This window comes from Salvelinus sp. IW2-2015, linkage group LG4q.2, assembly GCF_002910315.2.
Source record: "Salvelinus sp. IW2-2015 linkage group LG4q.2, ASM291031v2, whole genome shotgun sequence".
Classification (NCBI taxonomy): Eukaryota; Metazoa; Chordata; class Actinopteri; order Salmoniformes; family Salmonidae; genus Salvelinus; species Salvelinus sp. IW2-2015.
This window is the reverse complement of record NC_036843.1, coordinates 13625670-13650261: the sequence shown is the minus strand read 5'-3', so window position 1 is coordinate 13650261 and position 24592 is coordinate 13625670. Positions and strand designations below refer to the sequence as shown.

At 41.9% G+C, this 24592-nt stretch overlaps 2 protein-coding genes across 7 annotated transcripts in view; both read left to right on the top strand.

Annotated features, from left to right (window-relative positions):
- The window catches only part of LOC111963353 (kinesin light chain 1), a 52312-nt gene extending 46958 nt beyond the window's left edge, over positions 1-5354 (top strand). For all 4 annotated transcript variants that reach the window (XM_070443388.1, XM_023986731.2, XM_023986732.2 and 1 more), the window contains one exon: positions 2496-5354. In XM_070443388.1, the coding sequence (XP_070299489.1) occupies positions 2496-2514 (19 nt within the window). In that variant the 3' untranslated portion in view covers positions 2515-5354. The remainder of the gene's footprint in view (positions 1-2495) is intronic.
- A 3673-nt stretch (positions 5355-9027) lies between these two features.
- On the top strand, positions 9028-20112 carry LOC111963352 (zinc finger FYVE domain-containing protein 21). 3 transcript variants are annotated; one of them, XM_023986726.2, is made up of 8 exons: positions 9031-9488; positions 12869-12919; positions 14263-14431; positions 14993-15068; positions 15257-15348; positions 15738-15791; positions 16973-17103; positions 17274-20112. In XM_023986726.2, the coding sequence occupies exons 1-8, from the start codon at positions 9363-9365 to the stop codon at positions 17307-17309; spliced, it is 735 nt and encodes a 244-aa protein (XP_023842494.1). In that variant the 5' UTR covers positions 9031-9362; the 3' UTR covers positions 17310-20112. The 3 variants fall into 3 exon arrangements, with proteins under 3 accessions (XP_023842495.1, XP_023842494.1, XP_023842496.1); XM_023986727.2 differs by lacking the exon at positions 12869-12919 and having other exon boundaries at positions 9028-9488; XM_023986728.2 differs by lacking the exon at positions 15738-15791 and having other exon boundaries at positions 9038-9488.
- Positions 20113-24592: the final 4480 nt, after the last annotated feature.

Sequence of the window (24592 nt, the reverse complement as noted above, 5' to 3'; positions counted from 1 at the left end):
GGCAAATCCAATACATCACATTACTGAGTTACCACGCTCCATATTTTCAATCATATTGGTGGCTGCATCATGTTATGGATATGCTTGTAATCGTTAAGGACTGGGGAGTTTTTCAGGATAAAAAATAAACGGAATGGCGCTAAGCACAGGAAAAATCCTAGAGGAAAACCTGGTTGTCTGCTTTCCACCAGACACTGGGAGATGAATTCACCTTTCAGCAGGACAATAATCTAAAACACAAGGCCAAATCTACGCTGAGGTTTCTTACGAAGAAGACTGCAAATGTTCCTGAGTGGCCGAGTTACAGTTTTACTTAAATCTGCTTAAATCTATGGCAAGACTTAAATGGTTGTCTAGCAATGATCCACAACCAATTTGACAGAGGTTGACGAATTTAAAAGAATAATATGCAAATATTGTATAATCTAGGTGTGCAAAGCTCTTAGACTTACCCAGAAAGACTGTAATCGCTACCAAAGGTGATTCTAACAAGTATTGACTCAGGGGTGTGAATACTTGTGTATATGAGAGATTTCTGTATTCAATTTTCAATAAATTTGCAGAAATTCTAAAAACATGTTTTTACTTTGCCATCATGGGGTATTGTATGTAAATGGTTGAGGGATAAAAAAAAATGTAATCGGTTTTGAATTCAGGCTGTAACACCTCAATGTCAAGGGGTATAAATACTTTTTCAAGGCACTGAATCTATATACACTGCTCAAAAAAATAAAGGGAACATTTAAACAACACAATGTAACTCCAAGTCAATCACACTTCTGTGAAATCAAACTGTCCACTTAGGAAGCAACACTGATTGACAATAAATTTCACATGCTGTTGTGCAAATGGAATAGACAAAAGGTGGAAATTATAGGCAATTAGCAAGACACCCCCAATAAAGGAGTGGTTCTGCAGGTGGTGACCACAAGACCACTTCTCAGTTCCTATGCTTCCTGGCTGATGTTTTGGTCACTTTTGAATGCTGGCGGTGCTTTCACTCTAGTGGTAGCATGAGACGGAGTCTACAACCCACACAAGTGGCTCAGGTAGTGCAGCTCATCCAGGATGGCACATCAATGCGAGCTGTGGCAAGAGGTTTGCTGTGTCTGTCAGCGTAGTGTCCAGAGCATGGAGGCGCTACCAGGAGACAGGCCAGTACATCAGAGACGTGGAGGAGGCCGTAGGAGGGCAACAACCCAGCAGCAGGACCGCTACCTCCGCCTTTGTGCAAGAAGGAGCAGGAGGAGCACTGCCAGAGCCCTGCAAAATGACCTCCAGCAGGCCACAATGTGCATGTGTCTGCTCAAACGGTCAGAAACAGACTCCATGAGGGTGGTATGAGGGCCCGACGTCCACAGATGGGGGTTGTGCTTACAGCCCAACACCGTGCAGGACGTTTGGCATTTGCCAGAGAACACCAAGATTGGCAAATTCGCCACTGGCGCCCTGTGATCTTCACAGATGAAAGCAGGTTCACACTGAGCATGTGACAGACGTGAAAGAGTCTGGAGACGCCGTGGAGAACGTTCTGCTGCCTGCAACATCCTCCAGCATGACCGGTTTGGCGGTGGGTCAGTCATGGTGTGGGTGGCATTTCTTTGGGGCACACAGCCCTCCATGGCTCGCCAGAGTAGCCTGACTGCCATTAGGTACCGAGATGAGATCCTCAGACCCCTTGTGAGACCATATGCTGGTGCGGTTGGCCCTGGGTTCCTCCTAATGCAAGCAATGCTAGACCTCATGTGGCTGGAGTGTGTCAGCAGTTCCTGCAAGAGGAAGGCATTGATGCTATGGACTGGCCCGCCCGTTCCCACAGACCTGAATCCAATTGAGCACATCTGGGACATCATGTCTCGCTCCATCCACCAACGCCACACCACAGACTGTCCAGGAGTTGGCGGATGCTTTAGTCCAGGTCTGGGAGGAGATCCCTCAGGAGACCATCCGCCACCTCATCAGGAGCATGCCCAAGCGTTGTAGGGAGGTCATAACGACACGTGGAGGCCACACACACTACTGAGCCTCATTTTGACTTGTTTTAAGGACATTACATCAAAGTTGGATCAGCCTGTAGTGTGGTTTTCCACTTTAATTTTGAGTGTGACTCCAAATCCAGACCTCCATGGGTTGATTAAATTTGATTTCCATTGATCATTTTTGTGTGATTTTGTTGTCAGCACATTCAACTATGTAAAGAAAAAAGTATTTAATAAGAATAGTTCATTCATTCAGATCTAGGATGTGTTATTTTAGTGTTCCCTTTATTTTTTTGAGCAGTGTATATTGAATCTGTTCCTAGGCCGTCATTGAAAATAAGAATTTGTTCTTAACTGACTTTTATTTAACTTGCCTAGTTAAATAAAAGGTAAATATTCAATTTTCAAGAAAAACAGACATTTTTATCTGTGATGTTGGACCCTCTACATGAATATATATTTTTTGGTATTTCTTCAACCTATTCTGAACCCTATTCCCTCTGTTTCCTTCTCTAGGAGCAAAATAATAATCTGACAAGGAGTCGTGACCTGAGTGCCAGCCACAATGACCTGGCACATTGAAGGTTAGAACTGAGTGGAGAGGTGAAAGAGGTCATGGGATCAGTCTCCTGAACCCCCCACCCACAACCTTCAGATCCTGCCTCTGCCTGTGAGCTGTCCCTCTCCAATATAATCATGTACATAGCTGACTAACCGTTACACCCCCCCCAGGTTAAACCAAACAAACCCTTCCTAAACCATACACAACCGTCCATCTGCTCACTACAGCTGGCTACAGCACGTAGGTTTAACAATCTCATTGCACTTTGATATAGTCGCTGGTTTTCTTAGAGGGTGTTTTTATAAAAATGTTTTCCCTTAATATCAAAATATATTTTTGCAACATGAGATTAGTTATAATGAAGGACAAGTGTATAATGCTATGTCAAATGTGAGTGGATGTAAGTGTGCACCTATATTTTTGTGATTGATTGAGTGCTCATGAGAGAGAACATTCATTTTTATTTTCTGTGTGGTTGCTTTTTTCTACCTTTCCTCAACAGATCTAAAGAATAACTTAGATAATTTGGTTATCACTTTAATGGAATAGGTGAGCAGTTCAGGAGGTCGCAATAGAGTATCTCATTCCCCCTTTACGTCCAAATTGATGTCCTGTGTGTTTTTATTGAAGTGATAGCTGTGCTTATATGAAGTTTAATGTTTACATTTGGGTTGTGTAAATTGTTTTATTGTATTTCCTACGCTGCTCTGGGGGAATCTTTTGTTTCTTGGCATCAGAGTTCTAGAAACTGATAGTTCTGCCTCTTTTTATAGTGATATTACTTACTGCAATTGAAGAAACTGCTCCATGTATATGAAGTTATGAGGCAGGAGCGTTGTGTTGGCACATGAAGTATATCTTGTCGATTTCTCAGGATTGTCACAGAACAGAAGATTGCTAGCCAGGCTAGTTTTGATATTATACACAAGATATTTAACACCAACCTGTTAACGGTCAAATGCAATTTCCAGTAATAGGTGTATAACATTGTTACAATCTAGAGTAGAAACATTGTTTAACAATTTGTACCAGTCTGTTTCTGGATGTTGAATGATGAATTAAGAGTAAGACTGTGTATAAAGAGTGAAATCAATCTTAAAGAACTTGTACTTTATGAATATCCAACCAAAAAGTGATTGCAGGTCTGTCACCACCCCATTTGCATCGTTTTACTTTGTTCTCAAAACTTTCTGGAGCATGCTTTGTTTTGGTTCACAGACATCACCCTACTGACCCGACATGGGTTTGGATTGCTTGTTTGGTGGACTGTGTTGATGGGGATGTGTGATATCGTTCTCTTATGTAAGGAAGGTGACTTACATTTGACTTTAGAAAGCATAGGACCAGGGTCGGCCCCAGTCCTTCACCAGGAACAGCACTAGTTAGGGTTAAAGGGAAAACACCGGCTAGACTTTCCAAGGAACAGGACTTATTTTAATGATGAACAAGCTAGCTGTCATGAGCAGAGTGAACCATGGAGTAGTGAGTAATTTGCTTAGTAAATACCAGAAATTGTTTGAGCATTTCAAGCATAGGTCTGTGGTATAGTTAACTGTATACTGCAGTTTGTAAAAAATATAAAAAATATTTAGTGGCTCATGCAGTAACAGGCATCGGCTTTTCTATGCAGAATGCAGTTGGTAATTTGAAAAACGTAACTTTTACTTGTGTAACACACAACGAAGCATGTGATTAACTTGTGCAAGCTTTTAGCCTTACCTTATGTATATATTAGATCATACTCTTATAACATTGTGCTCGTCAGGATAGAATATACAAATGCAAGGAACTTTCACATAAGCACAAACCTGTAAGCTAAGTATGTGTTGGATGCTCCCATTTGACTGTTGATCAGTTTGTATGTCAATCATCAACCTGCTTTATTTGTGTTTTCTCCATTGTGTGTTCGCTCAGAGTTGCTGGTAAGGTACTACAGTGTCCAACTGATTAGAAAGGCACATCAATTCATAGGGCTAGACATTGAATTATTGAGGACAACATGTATGCTTTTATATCAGAAGCATTAATTCAAGTATACTGTGTTGAGAGAAAATAGGACCCTATTTCTGAAATGTAATCACCCCCTGCCCCTGTGTTTATGACCATATTTTTACAAACTTAAATGATCATGAAATCCCTCAAATGCCTGGCAAGATATTCTTTGTTCTTCAAAGTATTGATCCTGAAGTATTTTGCTTTACTGGCAAAACAGTAATGATAATGATAAAGTGAATGTATGAATCCTATTCTTAAACTCAAAGACCGTTGTGGTTAATTATTTGAAATGAGTAATCCTATGAGCAGTGGTACTCTGAGTCACTGTTGAGGTGATGCACATATTCCTATGGAGAAGGGCAACAAGCCCTGAACTAATGGTGAAATTAGTTTTGCATGGCCAGGTGCCCCCGGTTGATCCTTTTAGACCGTTCCATTGGTTCTTAAGGGAAATCTCAACCCACCTGGTGCAACAGGCCATGCAAAGCGAACTCCACCAGTGAAACACTGTTGGGAAATCTTCATGATGACATCACCATATTGTTAGTGGGTCTTAACAGTCAATGCACCAGCCTCTCTACTGTCCATCTGTTCCTTTGTTTTTGAAAGTGCAATTTTTGTTTGGGGTTGGCCTGGAGTGTGTATGTGTGGGGATGTCCTGGGCTGCACTGACGATAGGATCAAACAATTGGTAACTGCCCAAACTCCCAGCCTCTCTCCTTTAGGCTGCCTGCTGTGCTGGCTGGATCAGCCCATAAACAGTGGTGAAGTGTTTGCCCTTCAAAAATATATTGTATGAATAAAATAATACAAATGTTTTTCTTAGTCCCTCTATAATTTTTGCGTCTGATAAAGGAGCATTGGATCATGGAGCAGAGCATGACAGGGGAGATAGACATACAGGATAATGATCATTCTCTCACCGCCCCCTACTGGATTTTATTAAGTAGACTATACATACTGTATCTGTAATCCATAATTTATTAAACTTTCAAAAACTGATCTTGTTTAGTGAATCTAAAATCTTTAATGAGTCTTGAACATTTTTTTAAAAGATACAATATTATAAATCATATAGGTGGAGCAATTATTGTTTGTTGCTATGTCATATCAAAATAATCTGTAGTGTTATCCATTGCAAATAAATGTTATTAGACCTACTTTTTCCTAAATGTAAGCAGGTTTCCATCCAACCTTTTTATGCGAGTACGTGTCGGATAAAAAAATGTAATGACAGGCCGAATGGAAACAAATGTTTCGATTAACTTTAAAAATGTCTACAAAACAAAATACGCTAGATAGACAATGTGGATCTTTGTTTTGTGTCGTTATAATGAATTATGCGGGAAATATCGATGGAAACGCTTTTATGCGCAAATGTTGATATAATAACCATATCGAAGTAAACGTGGAGTCACGCGATGGCATGTTGTGTGGTCCTCCCACTAAGACTCGTCGGGAAAGCATGTAGTTATTAGGCTACAGATGAAATAAACAGGAGATCGCGCTCTTGGCTAGGGCGCACGTGCTAATACCAGAGTGGGCACACTTGCTATATGGTGAGAAAACCAGCTGAGTTGAAAATGCGATGGAAACCCATTTAACTTGTTGGTTTTTTTATTCGGTGCATGAGAATTTAACATCAAAATGTATGTTTATGTGCACTGTCATCACTCACAGCTTTTTAATTGCAACAATTCAATTTGATGCAAACATCTCTGGTGGGGAAATGCGCATAACGTTTTTATTCAGATTTTTTTAATATTCGCAATTTCTTATGGAAATCTGTTGCTAATTAGATGGAAACCTAAACTGTGTTCGAATACTCATACTAACCGCACTATTTGTGACGTAAATTGAGTATATCGTTTTCTTATTGGTCATTGTATGGATATAGTCATTATGCCAAAGATTCTAACATCTTTGTTGTTGGAGTATTTAATTGTATTAAAATATAGTTCTATTTATTTTTGTAAGGTAAGAAAATGTGGTGTTTTGTTTGTAAATGCACATTTTTGAATATGAAATTTGGCCAAAATAATTACATTTCATAACATCGTTTCAACGTATTTCTATCGTAGGTAAAGAATCCAAGCAGTACATCTCTCCATAATAGTGTAAAATCTTTATAAATGTGTTCAATTATAAATCTACTTATGTCTTGCTACAGATCCCTTACATGAATACAATGACAAAAAAGATGCAACACTGTTTCTGGGTGGTCATTACAAAAAGGTACAATTTGAATTTGTTTTTCTTCAACTTCTTCATATAGTGGTTGGCAGGATAATATTTATGAATAATTTTAAAAGACACTTCCTTAATTTTGTTAATAAGTAGGTATGTGTGTGGCAACATCCCAACTTTTTCCCCAACAGATATCAGTAAAACCGTTCCAGTAAGGCATGACATAAGGTATAGATAGATACAACATCCTGCTGAAACAAGGCTTGTAATAGCTCTATTGTTGTTGAATGGACCAAAAGAAAAACAAATCTTTCCTACTGATGAGTCAACAGGATTAATCATAGGTATGTTCTAAGGGTCAGGTCTTGACACGTTCCTGAATAATAAAGCAACACATGAGGGAATGGTATCTAAAACAATTGCAAAATCGTTAGGTGTAAAGTGATAAGAATTCCTTATAATAAATAAAAGAAGTTGGCTCACCAATAGGATATTATTTCAGAACCAATATTCTAAAAACAAAGTGTATAGATTATTCCATATATAATGTGTGGAGAAAAAAATATGCTTATAATTGAAGATCCATGACAAGAAAACCTGCCGATTAAAAGCCAAAATACGAAGTATAAAAGTGGAGACTATTTCCGTGCTTTTAGGGCCGATAATGCAATTATTTCTGGAAATGGGCGTGGCTTCACAGCTTTGAAGAAAATGCAGCCGAAGTCAAACGAAAGCGGATACAAATTCATTGGTTGAACTATTTATGACAAATGTTAAGCAATGTAATAAAGTCATGACTTTTCAAATAAGTTACCTTACACTGACAATTTGTTAGCGACGCTATCCTTACGAACCACATACCTATCATTACAGAAGTATGTGGGGCGGCAGGGTAACCTAGTGGTTAAAGCGTTGGACTAGTAACCGCAAGTTCAAATCCCCGAGCTGACAAAGTACAAATCTGTCGTTCTGCCCCTGAACAGTTACTAGGCCGTCATTGAAAATAAGAATTTGTTCTTAACTGACTTGCCTAGTTAAATAAAGGTAAAAATAAAATATGTACCGGTATGTTAGCTAACTAACGTTACTTAGCTACTAATACATCAAATTTGCCAGTATATTAACTATATGCTTACTAACTATCCAACGTGTATTGATTTTATTATTACCGTCATTCTTAGTTAAGTGGTAAAGTGCCTTCTGCGTTGTCAATGGACATTCGGGTACTTTCGTAAATTCTCTCTGGCTATCTACTCCGATTTCAGAGCACTCGTCTGAATGTACCAGAGCGCAGAATAACTGATGCATTTGCAAACGTTCAACACTGGTTGAATAAGGCCGGTGTCAGTAAACCTCGGCAAAATGCGTAATTAAGTTGTTGCCAGTAGTAGTTAGTCACCAACGCTCCGGATAACATGAAAACTGCCTAACCAGCTCTGCTAGGGCGAGTAAAATGGTCAGAGTGAGGTGTTCTCAATTGTCTTCTGGAAGTAGCTAGCTAGTTAGCCAGTTAGCTTGGGTGCGTGACTGTGGTTTTAAGGTCAGAACGCTGGAATCAACCCTACTCCTCGGCATGAGCGCCCAGCGTGCGCTCAATCTGACAACATTTTGAATTTACGAACGCCCAGAGTGCACTCTGGCACTCCAGATTGAATTTAAGAACACACCCGAAGTCGTAAAATGTCTAGCTAGTAATTTGTTATGCTAACAATCTAGCAAGAGGTTGCATATAAACAGCATCGACTTCCGGTAGACAGGCAAAGCGCTCAACTGAAAGGATACCGTTCGTTTCCAGTATACTAAAATAAACTAATAGTCTTCTTCTTCTATGAGTTTTAACGGCGGTTGGCATCCAATTTGTTGCATTACCGCCACCTACTAGACTGGAGACTTTGCTTGATAAATAAAAATGTACTAAATTAATAACCTACCATCTAACACTACACTCACTAATTTCAAAATTATATAAAATAAAATTAACACCATCCTACTCCACTAATTAAATGTATTTATTTCTACCTCGTGCCATCATCCTGAAGGATGGGACATCACCACTTAACACACCCTTTAACTCTTCTGATGTCAAGTCTCGCACACCCAAATACCTCTCTGCAGCTGCCACCGCAACCTCAATTTTCTGCGACTTCCGTTTCATCCCCTGCAGTACAGCTGATAACCACTGCTACAAATGCTAAAAATCCAATTTTACTGAAATTTATATCACTTTTTGGCCTATCCTTCTGTACGGGAATATCTCTGCTACTCTCACCACTCCTCCCCCTTAACCCTTCCTCCTCTACCTTCTTCACTGCCTCAGCATATGACAACTTCTGCACTACTCTAACCCTGGAAACCTCAACCTGCCTCTCTCGCACGGCTGAACTAATAGTATATACTATACAGTATGTTAGTATGGGTATTCGAACACAGCTCTAGTTTGTGTAGATGTTTTTCTTAAAATGTCATGAAAAAATGTGGGTGGGATCAGAAAACCAAAACAACATTGCTTTTCGTTTGCTCTGGTTCATCACATGACATCAGTGATTATACTCCACGCATTTATATTGGACAACGGCTCTGTCCATCAAATACGATATGAGTGTTTTTCAGTATGAACTAAAAAAATAGGTTCTGGAAAAATGTCTACAGTGCCTGATGGCAAGAAATTGGTCCGAAGCCCAAGTGGACTTCGAATGGTCCCGGAGAATGGAGCGTTTAACAGCCCTTTTTCGTTAAATGAACCCCAGTGGGTCCCGGACAAAGAGGTAAGAGACTATTGGAGAGGTAATTACAAGAGGGCAACGCCGCTCGGACTTGACAGTGTCTGTACGGGACAGTAGCCAGCTAACGTTACTTATCCCACGATTGAATGCCAAAAGGCGTATGATTATTAGTATTTTAAAAAATACGTGTGCTTTAAAAAAAAACATTGTTTTATAACTGCCTAGATACTTAATTTGGCATGTGTTGGTTTTAACAATGTTCAGCAGTTTGCTAGCTGTAAATGTGATTCCCTAAAAACACGCCTCTTCCTTCGATACAACTACGTCGCGAAGTGACTTTTCCTAGGTAAGTTAGCTAGGTTAGGAGAGCATTTTCACTAACCCTTTTCCTAACGTACTAGGTTAATTCTCCTAACCTGTTACGAAAAAAATTCATTCGGGTCGTAGTTGTATCGAAGTGGCGTGTTCAGCTATAAATGCCAAAGAGTTGCCTGTAGTGTTCTAGTAAGTTAGTTAGACAACATGGAGCCGTCACTACAGTAACTAGTTAGTTAACTACGTTGCATCAGGTGCCACCAAAATACAGAACCAAAGTTGCCTCAGCAAGTCATTGCTGTTCATATGACTGCAAGTTAATTAGAAGTTTTTTTTTCTTCTCGCCGTCTCTACGAGATGTCCACATGCATCATGATCTAGCCTGGGCAGCCACCATTTGGCTCGATGTGCACAACCGGATGAAACACTTGTGCCCACTGGCATCCGGTTCATACGTAAAACATTTTTCATTCAGGCTCCAAAGGCTTCGATTTCCTCCTTAACTAGTTTTAATGAAGAGAAGGCAAAAAACCCTTGGAAAATATGCACACTTTATTGACGTTCACCCATGACTGTGTGGCTATGCACATCTTCTACTCAATCATCAAGTTTGCAGATGACACAACAGTGGTAGGCCTAGTTACTGACGAGACCGCCAACAGGGAGGAGGTGAGGGCCCTGGCAGAGTGGTGTCAGGAAAATAACCTTTCCCTCAAAGTAAACAAAGTGAAGGAGCTGATCGTGGACTTCAGGAGACAGCAGAGGGAGCACCCCCCATCCACATCGAAGGGGCCGTAGTGGAGAAGGGGAAAAGTTCCTTGGCGCGCACATCACTGACAACGTGAAATGGTCCATCCACACCTCCAACAGCGCCTCTTCAACTTCAGGAGGCTGAAGAAATTTGTCTTGGCCCCTAAGACCCTCACAAACTTCTACGGATGCACTATTGAGAGCATTCTGTCGGGCTGTATCACCGCCTGGTACGGCAACTGCACCGTCCCCAACCACAGGGGTCTGTAGAGGGTGGTGCAGTCAGCCCATCACATCACCGGAGGCTGACTGCCTGTCCTCCAAGACATCTATAGCACCCGGTGTCACAGGAAGGCCAAGAATATCATCAAGGACCTCCACTACATATGTATATATTGTATTTTTGTCAAGGCTCATCCTATAGAACTACTGCTTTTCTATATAGTATACAAATGTTTCTATTCATATATCAATAATGTTTATACACACGATATACACTGAACAAAAAATGTAAACGCAATATGTAAAGTGTTGGTTTCATGAGCTGAAATAAAAGATCCCAGAAATGTTCCAAATGCACAAAAAGCTTATTTCTCTGAAATGTTGTGCACAAATTTGTTTACAACTCTGTTAGTGAGCATTTCTCAATTTCCAAGATAATCCATCCACCTGACGTGTGGCATATCATGAAGCGGATATTACACAGGTGCAGCTTGTGCTGGGGACAATAAAAGGCCACTAAAATGTGCAGTTTTTTCACACAACACAATACCACAGATGTATCAAGTTTTGAAAGAGCATGCAATTGGCATGCTGACTAAAGGAATTTCCAACATGGCTGTTTCCAGATAATTAAATGTTAATTTCTCTACCATAAGCTGCCTCCAATGTAACTTTAGAGAATTTGTCAGTACTTCCAACTGGCCTCACCACTGCAGACTATGTATAACCATGCCAGCCCAGGACCTCCACAGGCCACAATCAACAGCCTGATCAACTCTATGCGAAGGAGATGTTGTGCTGCATTAGGCAAATAGCAGTCACACCAGATACTGACTGGTTTTCTGATCTACACCCCTACCTTTCTTCTTTAAGGTATCTGTGACCAACAGATGCATATCTATATTCTGAGTCATGAAATCCATAGATTTTCCTTATATGAACTGTATTTAACTCAGTAAAATCTTTGAAATTGTTGCATTTTATATATATATATTTCCTTTTCATATTTGGGATTTGCATGTATTGTTAGGGATTACTGCACTTTTGGAGCTAGGAACATAAGCATTTCGTAACACTTGCGAAATACGTGTACGTGACCATTACATTTTTGGGGGGGATTTGATTATCCACCACCATGCTAGTGTCTAATGCGTATGAATGCTACTTCTTGATGTTGCGCCCCGCATTCAGCCAGGGGTAAACAACAGACTGATGGCACCTTAATTGGGGAGGAAGGGCTCATGGTAAGGGCTGGAGCGGAAAATGCTCCACTCCAGCCATTTATTATGAGCTGTCCTCCCCCAAGCAGCCTCCACTGGTCTGATGCAACCTGACTTGCCTAGTTAATGCAACATCAGAAAGTATCATTCCTAAAATTCTAGTTATTAATTAGCCACTCTGGTATGGTGGTGGACAAATGTGTTTCATAAAGAAAGTACACTTTTTACCCACATTCTCCCCATTTTTAAATCAAGTTGAGGTAATCGAAGCCTTTGCTGCCTTAATGGAGAATGTTTTATGTACAAACTGGTCGCAGTGTGACAGGATATTACCTGCTGTGCACATTAAGGCCAGACGATAGTGGAGATCCATAAAGACCACGAGCGGCTACCCTGGCTAATCATGGTTATGACATGGGTCCACTTTGGAAAACACTTGAGTGGGGGATGGCCATGAGTCATAGCTGTGTGTGAACCTTACAGTAAACCTGTCCAGCAGCTTGTCACACCTCACTGCCTCTTCAAACATGTATTTGAATGGTACACTGATCTTTAAGATGTGGTGGCATTAAAACAGTCGGTGTTAGGCTAACTTTTACTTAGGTCTCTCTTTTATGTAGCATCTCTCTTGTTGTGCTGTGTGTTGTCCTATATTTTTAGGGTTAGGGTTAGCCCCTGTCCCCGCAAGTGGTCTTTTGCCTTCTGGTAGGCCGTAATTGTAAATAAGAATTTGTTCTTAACTGACTTGCCTAGTTAAATATATAAAGTCTGTGGGTATGTTACTGTAAGCCTTAGGTTTGTGATCATCTTTTGTAAAGGAGAGGTCTTTTGGTAATCCATTTAAACTGTGAATCAAATTGTTGTGTCCATGTTTGAACTTGAGTGAACCAAAAGTATGTCCTTTTCCTTTTTCAGTGCCCAAGCTGTATGCAGTGTGACAAAAAATATGACTTCCTTACAAGAAAGGTTTGATTTACTATGATCCCATAATATACATAAGTATGTGGACACTCCTTCAAATTAGTGTATTTGGCTAGTTCAGGCACACCTGTTGCTGACAGGTGTATAAAATCAAGCACACAGCAATGCAATCTCCATAGACAAACATTGGCAGTAGAATGGCCTTATTGAAGAGCTCAGTGACTTTCAAAGTGGCACGGTGGTTCATAGGATTGCCACCTTTCCAACAAGTCAGTTTGTGAAATGTCTGGCCTGCTAGAGCTGCCCCGTTCAGCTGTAAGTGCTGTTATTGTGAATTGGAACATCTAGGAGCAACAACTGCTCAGCTGTGAACTGGTAGGCCACACAAGCTCACAGAACGGGACCATCGAGTGCTGAAGCGCGTATCGCATAAAAATAGTCTGTCCTAGGTTGCAACACTCACTACGGAGTTCCAAACTGCCTCTTGAAGCAACGTTAGCACAATAACTGTTCATCGGGAGCTTCATGAAATGGGTTTGCCAAGCAGCCGCACGCACACAAGCCTAAGCTCACAATGCCAAGCGTCGGCTGGAGTGGTGTAAAGCTCGCCAGCACTGGACTCTGGAGCAGTGGAAAGCATTCTCGGGAGTGATGAATCAAGTCCGAAGAATAAATATGGGTTTGGTGGATGCCAGGAGAACGCTACCTGCCCGACTGCATAGTGCCAACTGTAAAGTGTGGTGGAGGAGGAATAGTGCTCTAGGGCTGTTTTTCGTAGTTCGGTCGAGGCCCCTTAGTTCCAGGGAAGGGAAATCTTAACGCACAATGACATTCTAGACAACTCTGTGCTTCCAACTTTGTGGCAACAGTTTGGTAAAGACCCTTTCCTGTTTCAGCATGACAATTCCCTTGTGCACAAAGCGAGGTCCATACAGAAATTGTTTTCTAAGATCAGTGTGGAAGAACTTGACTGGCCTGCACAAAGCCCTGACCTCAACTCCATCGAACACCTTTGGGATTAATTTGAACACTGACTGCGAGCCAGGCCTAATCGCCCAACATCAGTGACCCACCTCATTAATGCCGTTGTGGCTGAATGCTGCGGGGACTTGCTTCTAACCTTCCACCATTTAGTTGAAAGTCTTCACAGAAGAGTGGAGGCTGTTATAGAAGCAAAGGGGGGACCAACTCCATATTAATGCTCATAATTTTGGAATGAGATGTTTGACAAGCAGGTGTCCACATACTTTTGGTCATGTAGTGTATCAGATAACTGTATTTACATTTTTAACCTGACTTTGAGCCAAAATGTTACTTTTGCCAATAGGATACATAGTTTTGCCTGGTATTACCTTTGCTTCCCTTCCTCTTGTTCTGTTGATGTTCAGCACCACTGTCGGCGGTGTGGCCGGTGTTTCTGTGATAAGTGCTGCAGTAAGAAGGTGGCTCTGCCCAGGATGTGCTTCGTCGACCCAGTCCGGCAGTGTGGCGAGTGCAGCCTGGTCTCCCAGAAGGAAATGGACTTCTATGACAAACAGCTCAAAGTGCTTATGGGAGGTGAGTTCAAAGGAATGAATCAATTGTGTAAGGAGGACACCCAAACTCACAGACGTGTGTGTGTGTGTGTGTGTATATAGGGCGGTTAGTGAGCAGGGCTAGGTCTGCGGTGATGCTGTCCTGCCCCGCTCTACCCCCTCCTGGCTAGTGAAGAGTGTTGGTGCAGATCAGTGTGGTTATAAATAGGCCCCTTCCACTCTGCTTCACTCAGCCAGGCCCGTAATTAAAAATCAATTTGCAGCATGGTGAGCTCCAGGGCAAGGGCCTGCTGCAGTGGCAGGGACCTGGAGAGAAAGCCTTGTAGAATTTTGGACTAATGGGGTCATGTTAGCCAGATAGCATGGTCAAACAATGCTGTATCCTTTGTCTGTCCACGAGAGATTATACTATGTAAACAACCAAATTAAGATAGATTTTAGTTCTGGGTTAACCAAGATTATCCTTTAGTACAACACCAGTGGACTGGGAGGTATCTACAGTTGGATGGATTTATAGAGGGATTTTTGATTGGTATGTTTTTTAAATTTGACTCACTGGTAATGGCCTCGCTGTCATACTCAGGTGGTTCTTTTATTGTCACTTTGGGCACCTCAAAGACGTCTGAGACCATGATGTGTCGTCTCTCCAACAACCACAGGTATCGTGAGTGTTTTACATTTTACACAAAGGGAAAGTATCTAGAATGGAGTTATTTAGGTTAATGCTGGAAGGACATATACTGTATCTGTGCTTTGATAGAACCACTTTAGAAAATGTACACTTTCCAGTTTTAAGACTTTCAGTACATCACTGTCTCGCCTCTCTTTTCTCTCCCTCTCCACTCAGGTATCTTTTCTTTGATGGGGAGAGCCATTTTGAGGTGGAACTGTCTCGGATCTCCAGTATGCAGGTGTTGACGGAGGAGTCCACTCCTGAAGGTAAAGCTCTGGATCCGATGTTCTTTGGTTGTTTGCTCATTCTGGCTTGATTGCTCTCAGTACAGAGGGCAGTATGACCGTACAGCAGCGATACTGTGCAGCTCGTTGAACGCTTATTGATTTAAGAGACATGGATTCCTGTGGGTGGAGGAACTAGCTCCATCTCCTCTTTATGAACGGAAGTATAATCATAAATCCACAGTAAAATTCTGTTGACTGTGTCTTTTCATTGTATTGATTTGAAACCCCTTAACTGATCTAACAGCATGGTAAGTATACTGAGGTGGTGGTTGTGCCTGACTGTTTCCTCTCTGCTTTAATATTAAAACACTCTCTCCCTCTCTCCCTCTGCCTCTGGGCGGCCTGGCCTTTTCTCCTTATGACCTTAGAGAATGACATTCACACTTACACAAGTCTGCGGGACAGTCAGTATATCTCTGAAGGTTAGCACTGTTATACTCCCTCGTCCCCCACTCCCTTATTCCTCCCCATCTTAAGTTCACCTGCCTCCAGAGTTTTTGGCCCTGCTTTTGATAAGGATGCCTTTGTTATCATTGTACATGCATTTTATATCAGTGGTAGAACAAAGGCAACGTCCTTAAAATCCGTGTCCCATGCATGCTTCCATGGGGGGGATTGTGTGTAACTAAACACCCAGAGTGAGCCTCATTGCCCCTCTAACTGTGACCAGGCTGGTGTTCATTAGGCAACACCATATCAAAACACTTGATTTGACAGTTTCCATGTGGCACCTTCCTGTTTCTCTCAGTTTGGGCTGTTTTCTTCCGCTTTGTGCCTACTGAACACAACCCAGTTCACAGCTCAAGACATCCAAACATATTCCCTCATTCCTATCAACTTCTTCTGTGAACGTCTGATATGTTGTTGTTTATTTTTTCAAGTCTAAAGATTTCTTAGTGATTTATGGCACATGCCAGTCTTTAACAAAGAAGCACTTGCATGTTTTGTTTAATCAATGTTTGCTATTGTGTCCTTTTGAGATATGTTGTAAGGTTACTTATTTTTTTTTCACCAAGGTCATTAGTTTGAACACCAGCCAGGTAGCAGTTTTGGTTTACAAAGTCTGAGCTGAAGCTTTTAGAGTACATCCCAAGATAGTGAGTGTTGTTACTGTACCTTACTTAACAACCTGGTCTTATAGCATTTTGTATTATTCTGTATGAAAATCCGAGATGCTCCATTTAGTATTATATGTTACGTTTCGTATGGTAAATATTTGTGGATGTCCATCACCCATTTTGTATGATATGTTACGAATTATAATTTGTATTATATTTGCAAAACGTGCAATATGTTACGAAGTTGCAAAATGTACAATATGTTACGGATTCTAGCTAGGTGGCGAATGTTAGCTTGGGGTTAAGTTTAGGAGATAGGTTAAAGGGTTAGCCAACATGCCAAGTAACTAAAAAGTAGTTAAAGTTGCTAAAATGCTAAAGTTGTACGTGATGAGATTTGGGTTGGTAGATGTTTGTATTATATGCTCACCCACCCCGACCAACCACCCTAAGTAACCATCTGTCTTATGTAACCATACATAACATATTTACTATGTTACGTCTGGTCTGAGACCAGGCTGTGCTTAACTGTGTGTTGTGTCCAGGGGGAAACTCCAGGGCCAGTGGCATGTTGCTCCATTACAAACCCACTGGCTCTCAGGACCCCCAGCAGTTACGCATGGAGGCAGCAGACGACAAGAAGACTGCCTCCTCATGGCTGGCTGCTATGCACAAGGTACACCACATTAACAGGCTGGCTTGTGTTTTAAAAGGAAGATTATATTTGATACTACTGGAATTTATGTTGTGATATCCAAGCTTCAGACCTGCCATTACGTACTGTGTATGTGGTTGAATAGTTATTTTGAATAGTTCTGCCTGTACTATGTCTCTGTTCTCTGACAGGCTGCCAAACTGCTGTATGAAGCTCGGGACCAGTGACTCATTGCTAAGATGCCCAGAGCCTGAGAGTGATGGCACAGACCAAGTGTTTTCTTTCCTACCCTTCCGTCTCACATTCTCTAAATGCTGACAGTTCAATGGATTGTGACTGAGATGCACTATTTGGCCAACCACCCATCTAATGCTGCTATTCTTAATTCTATAAAATACATAAGCCATTTGGCATAACCATTTCCCTTCACGTAACGCTTTTAAGGTAATTTGTTATGTGATCTGTGACATAGTTCAAGTTAAGTTTCTTTGTACATGCTGTCTATACTCTACTTTCAGTGCTGGCAGATTTGGATCCTTATCCCTTCCTTAGGGATCCACAGATTATTCACTGATTCTAGTGGTATATACACACACACACGTATGTGGACACCCCTTCAAATAAGTGGATTCGGCTATTACATCCAAATCCATTGCTGACAGGTGTATAAAATCGAGCGCACAGCCATACAATCTCCATAGACCAACATTGGCAGTAGAATGGCCTTACTAAAGAGCCAAGTGACTTTCAACGTGGCACCGTCATAGGATTGCCACCTTTCCAACAAGTCAGTTCGTCAAATTTCTGCCCTGCTAGAGCGGCCCCAGTCAACTGTAAGTGCTGTTGTGAAACGTCTAGGAGCAACAACGGCTCAGCCGCAAAGTGGTAGGCCACACAAGCTCACAGAACTGGACCGCTGAGTGCTGAAGCGCATAAAAATCATCTGTCCTCGGTTGCAACATTCACTATTGAGTTCCAAACTGCCTCTGGAAGCAACGTCAGCACAATAACTGTTTGTCGGGAGCTTCATGAAATGGGTTTCCGTACAGATCACCATGCGCAATGCCAAGCGTTGGCTGGAGTGGTGTAAAGCTTGCTACCATTGAACTCTGGAGCAGTGGAAAGCGTTCTCTGGAATGATGAATCACGCTTCACCATCTGGCAGTCCGTTGGACGAATCTGGGTTTGGCAAATGCCAGGAGAACTCTACCGTCCCCAATGCATAGTGCCAACTGTGAAGTTTGGTTGAGGAGGAATAATGGTCTGGGGCTGTTTTTCATGGTTCGGGCTAGGCCCCTTAGTTCCAGTGAAGGGAAATCTTAACACTACAGCATACAATGACATTCTAAACTATTCTGTGCTTCCGACTTTGTGGCAACAGTTTGGGGAATGTCCTTTCCTGTTTCAGCATGACAATGCCCTCATGCACAAAGCGAGGTCCATACAGAAATGGTTTGTTGAGATCGGTGTGGAAGAACTTGACTGACCTGCAGAGAGCCCTGACCTCAACCCCATCGAACACCTTTGGGATGAATTGGAACGCCAACTGCGAGCCAGGCCTAATCGCCGAACATCAGTGCCTGACATCACTACTGCTTGTGGCTAAATGGAAGCGAGTTCCCGCAGCAATGTTCCAACATCTAGTTGAAAGCCTTCCCAGAAGAGTAGAGGCTGTTATAGAAGCAAAGGGGGGACCAACTCCATATTAATGCCTGATTTTGGAATGAGATGTTCGACGAGCAGGTTTCCACATGTGTGTGTGTGTACACACACAGTTTATTTAAATTCTTTAAATGTAGTCCCATACATAGAATTTTTGTATAAACTATTTTGTTAAATATTCCTATTTTAACACAATGCGGTGTATGTACTTTTTACAGCTAAAATATTTAGTATAGTTTTTGTAGCACTTGTATAAAAAAAAGTTTATTCCTACACTACAAGATGACTTAAACATTTTGTTTTCATGTTGGGTTGGTTTACTTTTATTAAATTAATTGCACAGCCACAACACCAACAGTCTAACCCTTAATCTAAGGGTACAATATGCTGTTTAATGTAACACTTTTACTCTTCTGTTTTGTTGGCTTATATCCAACGTATTATGCTTCACATACCAAATAAAATACTGTAATGACCTGACTAGATCATAAAGGAACAATTGTCCAGACAGAGGTTTGAGTTTACGAATTGACGGTTTATTAACCCTACTAATATTTTTGACCAAATATTATTTGTATTATCAAACCAGAGAATTGTGGACATTTAGCCGGTATCTAGAAGGTTGCTGATATTACTTTTTTAATTTTTTTATCAGGACTGCTCCCAAGTAGGCTGCACTTAGTTCACAAGAATGTTGCCCGATGTCCACCAAATAAATGCATATGCGTTTTGTTTTTCCGGAAGTCTAGCCCGTATTTACCGTACTTGACACACATGTACTTTGCTTTTTACAGACTCCAACTAGCTAGCTTTTATCTAGTTGTACTTCCGTTTGTACCACCGCACTGTAAAGCCACGAACGAGTTGAACATATTATACGCATGCGGTACACAACTCACCGCAGCCTAGTGGTACCCCCCAACGTAGCAATGCGGACTGCTCCGTTGACAATGAATTACTTCTGCCGGAACTCAGTGGACATGAGGCGTAAGATGCATTACTATCTGCATTCACAAAATGTTCTGTATATCCTTGCCCTACGGTTCAGGCTTATTTTAATGCCCCGATGCTGGACATATAAACTGTTTCTGCATGATGCAGCAGTTTGGCCAGACTCAATTATTTCTGATATCTACATTCAGTGTTCACTCAAGTTGAAATTGGTAGTTTTGCACTAGATGGCATTGTCAAATTGACACATTTAGCAGTTATGGTAAGTACCACTGCTCTTTATGGTCTCCCTTTTTACAGTCACTGTCATAATAGTAATCCTATTACAATCTCTAATAGTATGTCAAGAAATGTCCATTATTTTAACTCAATAAATTTAATTGTAACTCTTTTCTCATAAATTGTATTTACAAATCATGACAATGATTGTTGCATTATTAAATGAAAGGTCAATTAATAATTTTAACCCTAGGATGCATAGTAAACATGGCGCCCCAAGAATGCATAGGCTGGGTCAAAATGACCCGCTACTGTAATATCTGTTTTATTTATATGGGTCTAAAATATTATTTTGTGAGACATTATTTTGAGTGATTTGGAACTTTTCAATAATTATTTTATTGTTTGAAATGTTTTTAGTCGCTCAACGGTTTGATACACATTTTGATCACATTTATTGGTCACATACATGGTTAGCAGATGTTAATGCGAGTGTAGTGAAATACTACACTCGCACGAATGATAACATAAGTTCATAACGGCTTTTGAAAATAATAGCATTTTTCTTACAATCAATATTACAGTTTCACATTAAACCTTTGTGTGAAGAACAAAATGAATCCACCTTAAGCATGTTTTATAATATTTAAAAACATTTTTGAAAATCCAAAGTTCATCAATATAAATGACAATGCTAACAATTGTGAATTTAGAAAACATGAACACTAAAAGGAACAGTGTGTGTGATGCTTACTTATGCTTTCTTAGTACATGCATTTGTTACAAACCACAAGCATGTGACTGTGCTCTTTGCAGAGAACACCAGCAGCTGACTTCCCTATCCTTTCTCATCTGGCCCTGGCTGCTCTGAATGGTGGTGGCATGGCTCTCTCTTTTATCACCTCACATGTTTCCATTGCCTCAGTTCTTCTGTGGAGATGGTTGTCCTTCTGGAAGGTTGTCCCATCTCTGCAGCACGCCAACAATCAGGCCTTTATGGTAGATTGGCCAGATGGAAGCCACTCCTCAGTAAAAGGCACATGACAGCCCGCTTGGAGTTTGCCAAAACGCACCTAAAGGACTCTCAGACCATGAGAAACAAGATTCTCTGGTCTGATGAAACCAAGATTGAACTCCTTGGTCTGAATGCCAAGTGTCACGTCTGTAGGAAAGCTGCTCATCCACTGACACAGTCGCTGGGGATGAACCTTTCTCTACAGTTTGCGAGGAAAAGGTCCCACAAATACCGGAAGGCTGCCAGGTAGTCTGTTGCCTTTCTGAACACTGGTCCTCTTGTCATCAAGCCTCAGGTAGCGATGGATATCATATCTTCCGACCGACATGGTGTCCTTATACATTGGATGGACTGTAAGATGGCGCCAGCGAGGATGGCGGCCATTTCATGGGCTCTTAACCAACCGTGCGATTTAGTTGTTGTTTTTTAAAACTTATTTTGTACATAATGTTGCTGCTACCGTCTCTTATGACCGAAAAGAGCTTCTGGAAATCAAAACAGCGATTACTCACCTTGAACTAGATGAAGAATTTATCTTTAATGAGTCGAAAGAGAGGGATTTACTCCAGACACCTGAACAGGCCCTCATCCCCGTCATTTGCAGGAGAAAAAGCCGCAAGGGGTATTGCGGAAAGAGATCGGGGAGGCTTTGTGAGGATCCGCCGATGAGTGGCTAATCTGCCCTTGCCATCCGTACTACTGGCCAATGTACAATCGCTGGATAATAAATTGGACGAACTAAAAGCATGTATATCCTACCAACGGGACATAATTTTTTTTAATATCTTATGTTGCACCGAGTCGTGGCTGAACGACGGCATGAATAACATACAGCTGGCGGGTTATACACTGTATCACCAGGATAGAACAGCAGCCTCTGGTAAGACAAGGGGTGGCGGTCTATGTATGTTTGTAAACAACAGCTGGTGAACGATATCTTAGGAAGTCTCAAGGTTTTGCTCGTCTGAGAGTGTGGTCTACAGCTTATCATGAGATACTCTATCTAGAGAGTTTTCATCTGTATTTTTCATAGCTGTCTACATACCACCACAGACCGATGCTGGCCCTAAGACTGCATTCAATGAGCTGTATACCACCATAAGCAAACGGGGAAACGCTCATTCAGAGACGGCTCTCCTAGTGGCCGGGACTTTAATGCAGTGAAACTTCAATCTGTTTTACCTAATTTCTATCAGTATGTTAAATGTGCAACCAGAGGGGAAAAAAACTCTTAGACCACCTTTACTCCACACACATTTGCATACAAAGCTCTCCCTTCCCCCTCATTTGGCAAATATGACCCTAATTCTATCCTTCTGATTCCTGCTTACAAGCTAAAATTAAAGCAGGAAGCACCAGTGACTCGGTCAATAAAAAAGTGGTAAGATGAAGCAGATGCTAAGCTACAGGACTGTTTTGCTAGCACAGACAGGAATATGTTCCGTGATTCTTCCGATGGCATTGAGGAGTACACCACATCAGTCACTGGCTTCATCAATAAGTGCTTTGATTTTATTTGAACATCCGCACTGATCTAAAGGGTAGAGCTGCCGCTTTCAAGGAGTGGGACTCTAACCCTGAAGCTTATAAGAAATCCCGCTATGCCCTCCAACGAACCATCAAACAGGCAAAGCGCCAATATGGAACTAAGATCAAATCGTACTACACCGGCACCGACGCTCGTCGGATGTGGCAGGGCTGGCAAACAATTATAGACTGCAAAGGGAAGCACAGCCGAGAGCTGCCCACTGACATGAGCCTACCAGACGAGCTAAATTACTTCTATGCTCGCTTCGAGGCAAATAACACTGAAACATGCATGAGAGCACCAGCTGTTCCGGGCGACTGTATTCACGCTCTCCGCAGCTGATGTGAGTAAGAACTTTTAAACAGGCCAACATTCACAAGGCCGCAGGGCCAGACGGATTACAAAGGACGTGTACTCTGAGCTTGTGCTGACCAACTGGCAAGTGTCTTCACTGACATTTTCAACCTCTCCCTGTCCGAGTCTGTAATACCACCATGTTTCAAGCAGACCACTATTGTCCCTGTGCCCAAGAACACTAAGGTAACCTGCCTAAATGACTACCGACCCGTAGCATTCACGTCTGTAGCCATGAAGTGCTTTGAAAGGCTGGTAATGGCTCACATCAACACCATTATCCCAGAAACCCTAGACCCACTTCAATTTGCATACCGCCCCCAACAGATCCACAGATGATGCCATCTCTACACACTGCCCTTTCCCACCTGGACAAAGGGAAAACCTATGTGAGAATGCTATTCATTGACTACAGCTCAGCATTCAACACCATAGTGCCCTCAAAGCTCATCGATAAGCTAAGGACCCTGGGGCTAAACACCTCCCTCTGCAACTGGATCCTGGACTTCCTGACGGGCCGCCCCCATGTGGTAAGGGTAGGTAACAACACATCCGCCACTCTGATCCTCAACACGGGGGCCCCTCAGGGATGCGTGCTCAGTCCCTTCCTGTACTCCCTGTTCACTCATGACTGCACGGCAAGGCACGACTCCAACACCATCACTAAGTTTGCCGATGACACAAGTGGTAGGCCTGATCACCAACAACGACGAGACCGCATATAGGGAGGAGGTCAGAGACCTTGGCCGTGTGATGTTAGGACAACAACCTCTCCCTCAACATGATCAAGACAAAGAAGATGATTGTGGACTACAGGAAAAGGAGGACCGAGCACACCCCCGTTCTCTTCGACGGGGCTGTAGTGGAGCAGATTGAGAGCTTCAAGTTCCTTGATGTCCACATCACCAACAAACTAACATGGTCCAAGCACATCAAACAGTCGTGAAGAGTGCACGGCAAAACCTATTCCCCCTCAGGAGACTGAAAAAATTTGACATGGGTCCTCAGATCCTCAAAAGGTTTTACAGCTGCACCATCGAGAGCATCCTGACTGGTTACATCACTGCCTGGTATGGCAACTGCTTGGCTTCCGACCGCAAGGCACTACAGAGGGTAGTGCGTACGGCCTAGTACATCACTGGGGCCAAGCTTCCTGCCATCCAGGACCTCTATACCAGGTGGTGTCAGAGGAAGACCCTAAAAATTGTCAAAGGCTCCAGTCACCCTAGTCATAGATTGTTCTCTCTGCTTCCGCACGGCAAGCGGTACCGGAGCGCCAAGTCTAGGTCCAAGAGGCTTCTAAAAACAGCTTCTACCCGCAAGCCATAAGACTACTGAACATCTAATCAAATGGTTACCCAGACTACCTGCAAAAAGAAAGGTCAGTTTGAAGATTGCAATGCAGTGAATTCCATAGGAAATACATACGGGTCATATTTGGCCCACATATGAAAACTTGGGGTAATGATGCAAAAACTCTCTTTACTTCAAAAATAAAATAAAAAAATTTTTTAAACTAGGATGTTAGAACATTAAATACACGTTATTTAAGGAATTCCTGGAATATTAGATGCTGACATTTTTTGGGGGGGAGGTGACCAATACAGCATATGCATCCTAGGGTTAAAACACCAATTTAAACAGCCCACAGGTAATTTGGACCCTTTGGACAAATAAATACATATTGGATTTTTTGGGATCCCATTAGCCGATATCGACAGCAAGTCGTACTGGGGTCGACACATAATGAAAAAGACTACAGACAAAAGACTACAATTAAC

Coding starts and splice junctions, on each gene's coding strand:
- LOC111963352 (XM_023986726.2), top strand. CDS start 9,363: ATGTCTACAGTGCCTGATGGCAAGAAATTGGTCCGAAGCCCAAGTGGA. Junction 14,432..14,992: donor GCTCAAAGTGCTTATGGGAG/GTGAGTTCAAAG, acceptor TGTCATACTCAG/GTGGTTCTTTTATTGTCACT. Junction 17,104..17,273: donor GGCTGGCTGCTATGCACAAG/GTACACCACATT, acceptor GTTCTCTGACAG/GCTGCCAAACTGCTGTATGA.